Genomic DNA, 4,845 nt, shown 5'->3' with positions numbered 1-4,845 from the left:
GTGCCCGGCTGCGACCGGGGCCGGCGCTCCAGGACCGGCCGGAAGCGCGTGCTTGGCGTTTCGCCGGCTCGCCCGCGCGGGTGGGTCCGGGCTGGACGGGGAGCGAGCTGCAGTCCCGTGCGAGGCGGGAGCTGTCAGCAGCGCTGGCCCCGCTCTCGCCCGGGCACCGTGGAGCTGCTCCCACTGCCTGCGCTGGCCCTGCTGCACCGAGCTGGACCGCCTGCCGCTCACGTCGCTGTGAGCGCCGGGCCGCTGGTGTGCGCTGGCCCCCCCCCCCGCCCCGCCCTGCTTGGCGCTGCTGGCCCGGGTGCCAAGTGGCCGCCTGCTCCTGTGGGTTGGCGGGAGGCGCTGCCTGGCTGCGACTCGAGGCTCACGTTGGACGCGCGGCAGCGTCTCAATCCCCGCGAGAGGCGGGTGACAGCTTCGTCCCTAGACCGACCCGGCTCTGTTTCTGTCACCGTTTCTCGCAGCTCTTCGGGTGCTCTTTGTACCTGGCCCATGGCACTTCCAGCTGTTTTAGAAAGAGCAGATGTGCAGTCAGGATGGGCAGCTGCACGTAGTCAGATACAAGCTCGGATGGGCAGTCCCCAAACTTATTTAGCATTTGCCCTCGCTATCGTGGAGAGCAGTTGAGATGGGGCGGAGGGGGACGCTGCGGGCACTGGGCGTCTGGGACAAAGCGATCGCTAGAAGCTGCTCAGTGGTCATCCCTCGCAGCAGCGGGCGTCGCAAGGGGGCAGAGCATGGAGCTTGTCTCGGTGCTAGCGGTATTGTGATGGCTTTGTAGCGAGGGGGCCTGGAGACGTTGCCATAACCGATGACATTTAACGATATGTCTGCTGCGCTTTGCATGGCGCAGTCTGAGCTAACTGCCACGTGCCTCCTGCCCCATGAATCGGAGCATCTTTCCCACTGTGCAGATGAAGGAGCTGAAGTAGAGGAGTGAAGCAACTTCTCCACTCACTGCGAGGCCTTGGACGCCTGGGGGTCCCTGTCTTGCTGTCTGTGCTTGTGCCTCAGGGTTTCGCTGGTTGACTTTCAACCAGGGCCCTGGAGGTATTTTACTTAGTGGGTGAATATTCAATAAATGCTGTATGTTTAAAGCTGTACAAAGTTTGCGTGTATGCATGTTGTTTCATCTTACACTGTTTTATAGAGGTAAGTGGGCAGATAAGGTGGGCTCCTCTCCTGAGGTGCTGTGGGTGGCATATGCTCCCAGGCGAGGAATGATTTCTGTCGCCTGCCCTGTTTGCTCCCAGGTGATTGTGGGGCTCAGATGTTTGACTTCTCTTGATAGGGCCAGTTGAAATGTGTGCACTCCCAGCGTGGTCAACTGATCACCCTCTTTTGTGCTGCTCACAGTCCCTAAAAATTAGTTTATAGTGAGGTTAACAAGTAGGTATTTTTCATCTCTCAGGTGCTGCTTTGTTTTCCCCGTCCCCAGATCCATGACTGATGCAGGAGTGCGGTGCTGTAGAATTGGCCCACTGGCTTTGAGCACAGGGACGTCCTGGGATGAATCATGATGCCGGTTTTTTTGCATGTTTTCTCTAGTGCAGATGCTGAGAAATGGCCAATGAGAATCACGGCAGCCCCAGGGAGGAAGCATCTCTGATGAGTCACTCACCTGGCACTTCCAACCAGAACCAGCCCAGCTCCCCCAAGCCCATCCGACTGGTGCAGGACCTGCCCGGTACTTGTCCTGATTCTTAGGGGCTCAGAGATGGGATCACGAGGTGCAGGGGTAGCAGCAGCAGGAAGAGGAGTCTTCAGATGAGCTTCTTGAAGCAGTTGAGGGAATCTTGGGGACAAGCATTTGCTGTGTGCTGTGACAGCAATGGGGTCTGGAGGGCAGGGCTGCTCTCCGAGACTGGGCTTGCCTTGACTCCTTTGCTTGTCTTACAGATGAGCTGGTGCAGGCTGGCTGGGAGAAGTGCTGGAGTAAACGGGAGAATCGCCCTTATTATTTCAACCGCTTCACTAACCAGTCGCTGTGGGAAATGCCTGTCCTGGGACAGCACGATGTCATAGTGAGTAACTGCTCCTCACAGGGGCTGTGCTGCAGTCTTGTAGCATGTGGAGAGAGGACAGGAGGCCTTTTCCTGAGGGTCTGAAGATAATCCTGCCTGGCGCTGTTTGGGTACCACAGTGGAATGCTTGTCTTGCCACAAGAGACTTGTCTGGCTGTGGTAAGACATTCCTCACTTGTGTTGTCCCAGATGATGAAATTATTCACACGCAGTGCAGAGAGGAAGCTCATTCTGCAGAAGTCCCGTCTGACATTTGTTTCACACCCAAGTCATTCAAAAATTGGCCAGATGCAGTCTGAAAATGTAAGACTTGACCTCTGCATGTGTCACCATAAAGCGACCCAGCGTCTCTTCACTTGGGGAGTGGGAAAGATGAGAGTTTGTAGTCTCTAGTGGGATTTTGGGGCAGTGGAAATTTGAGATGATGAGTCTTAGTGCAGGTTTTTTTCCTATATTTTCCTAGTCGGACCCTCTGGGTTTGAACGCAGCTCCCGTGCCTCTAGAAGGAGCAGGAGTGGTGGAGAGCACTGCGGAGAGCAAGCAGAGGAAGAGGAGATTCTCTGAGGAAGTTCAGCCTAGTGGTAACAGCGTGAAAAAGGCTAAGGTGGGTCATGGTTTTTGTAAAGGTGTGTGAGAGGTGGGGAGTGGCGATATAATTGTACCAGGCCCCTCAGCTCGGCGGGGGGCAGAATATAAGACTTTTAATGTCTATTAAGGGAATGTTTTAATGAGTAGAACAGTAATTGCAAGTAGTATGTGTAAGCAAAGTAGAAGTGTGATCTCAAGAAAAATATTTCAGACTTCCCATTTCAGCCTAGAATTGCTCTATTTCTTGTTTCCAGCATTCATAGTAAGGGACCTTAGTCCAGTGCATGCCAGGATGTACCAGGTCCCCACATTTCTCTCTGAGGCCATGTTTGTAAGGTACCTTTTAAGAATGTCCAGTTCAGAATTTAAACTCTAGAGTTTATGTTCGATATAGCAGAAGTTTAGAAGGAAGAGAGGCTTCTGAAGGATTGGCCAGCCATGAAAAAGGAGTTTCTCATTGAGGTTCCTATAGGAACCCCTTTGAGTGCTGAGGGAAGATGCGAGCTACTGAGGAAAAAGTGACTATATTGGGCTACTGCTGAAATAAGAACAGCAGATGTCTTGACTAAATGAGACCACAGGTGATGCCTAAGTACCAGGCAACAAGTGGGCAATGCCCGGTGTCTCAAAGACTGCTGGCTTGAAAGTGAGCCCTCTTGCCAACCCGCCTGAAATGAGGCCCTGTGCCAAATGAGAAGGCTAATCAGAAAGTCCTCATAGGCATGAAGAGCTGAGTATGTATCCCATTCCATGCTAAACTTGAAGGGGGGAGGCTGCATCCTCAGGGTGATGCTTGTTTGTGAGAGGAGGTGAGTGCTGGGAAGCACTAGCCAAGGCAGGAGTGAAACACTTTCCTGCTGTTGACCAACGACTGTGGTGACCGAATACGAGCACTGCCATAGCAAGCACAAACAGGTGGCAAAGAGAAAGTCCTCCAATCTTTGCAGCTGTTGCTTTGGTGGGATATTGGGGCTTTGGGCCATCAGGGAAAACATCTCAGGAAGGTGTCCTGGAGGACTTTCTGGCCAAGAATCTATGAGGTCTGAGGAGATCCTCCATAAACTGGTCTGGTGTGCAACAGGAGATGTTCAGGCTTCCTTAGCTGAGACTCATAGAGTAAGCACATGTCTTGTGGCTGGCTCTGTGCAAAGACACTGTATGGTGAGTTTCTTCCATGCACAAGACCTGTATTAGAAATGGAGAGCAGGAGGGCCGGGATCTTGGACCCGAAGTCGGTTGAAGGTCAGAGGAGAGCTGTCTTGATATAGTGTGCTCAGACTAGGATGTCTAGCACCTAAGGAACAGGAAAAGGAAAGCAAACTTAAGCCTATATCAAGGGGCTGTTTTGCTTGAGTCGGTAGGGGAATGAGAGTGCCTGGCTAGTGGACTGTGACTGAGCCACGGTGCAGTGTAGAGACCTGTACTTGCTTGTGCTACCACTTGTTTCTAGCAGTCCACCTGCCCGTTCTGAACTGTGCGCTGAAAAGGGAGCGATTCAGAGGTAATGGGTCTGGTGCCCTTGCGCCTGCCTTTTGGTGTAATGTTTGGCATCTCTTCCTCTCAGGTTGATGTTCCAGGGACCCCTTCTACGCAGCCAGTCCCCAGCTCTCCCAGCATTCCGGGCACCTCTGTTGTAAAGTTATGGTGCGTTTCCCCTGAAGATAAACAACAGGCAGCTCTTCTACGACCAACTGAGTGAGTTGTCTCCACTTTTCCTTTGCCATCTCCTTGTACTAGGGCTAGAGTGTTGCTGTAGCTGCGAAGGCCCAGAAAATGTCTGAGAAGCAGGAATTCTTTTGTGATACCTTTTCTTGGACCTACTATACAGTTTGGAGAACCATTGGACAAACTTTCATGCCATTTCTCATGCCTTACCTTTGATGTTTAACGTGTTCTTAAAGCTAACATGTTTAACGATTTCTTTGCCTCCGTCTTCCTAAGTAGGAACCAGAACAGCCACCTCCCTGCTGGGCTCCCTTCGGGCCCCGGGGGAGGCACACCTGGGCCAAGGGTTAGCGAGGACTTAGGGAGCTTCTGGAGGGGCTGGACGTATTCAAGTCAGCCGGTCCGGATGATCTCCACCCTAGAGTTCTAAAGGAACTGGCTGAGGTCATTGCAAGTCCCCTGGCACGGCTTTATGAGCACTTGTGGTGCACTGGAGAGGTGCCGGAGGGCTGGAAGAGGGCCAATGTGGTTCCAATCTTCAAAAAAGGGAGGAAGGAGGACC

At 52.8% G+C, this 4,845-nt stretch overlaps 1 protein-coding gene across 1 annotated transcript in view; it reads left to right on the top strand.

Moving 5' to 3' along the window:
* Positions 1-997: 997 nt before the first annotated feature.
* Positions 998-4,845, top strand: part of PCIF1 (PDX1 C-terminal inhibiting factor 1) — a 12,974-nt gene continuing 9,126 nt past the window's right edge. The window contains exons 1-4 of the mRNA XM_019509921.1: positions 998-1,693; positions 1,906-2,030; positions 2,494-2,634; positions 4,183-4,313. Of these exons, the coding sequence (XP_019365466.1) occupies positions 1,570-1,693; positions 1,906-2,030; positions 2,494-2,634; positions 4,183-4,313 (521 nt within the window). The 5' untranslated portion in view covers positions 998-1,569. The remainder of the gene's footprint in view (positions 1,694-1,905; positions 2,031-2,493; positions 2,635-4,182; positions 4,314-4,845) is intronic.

This window comes from Gavialis gangeticus, unplaced genomic scaffold, assembly GCF_001723915.1.
Source record: "Gavialis gangeticus isolate Ggan-Ray unplaced genomic scaffold, GavGan_comp1, whole genome shotgun sequence".
Taxonomy (NCBI): Eukaryota; Metazoa; Chordata; order Crocodylia; family Gavialidae; genus Gavialis; species Gavialis gangeticus.
This window is presented reverse-complemented; position numbering and strand designations above follow the sequence as displayed.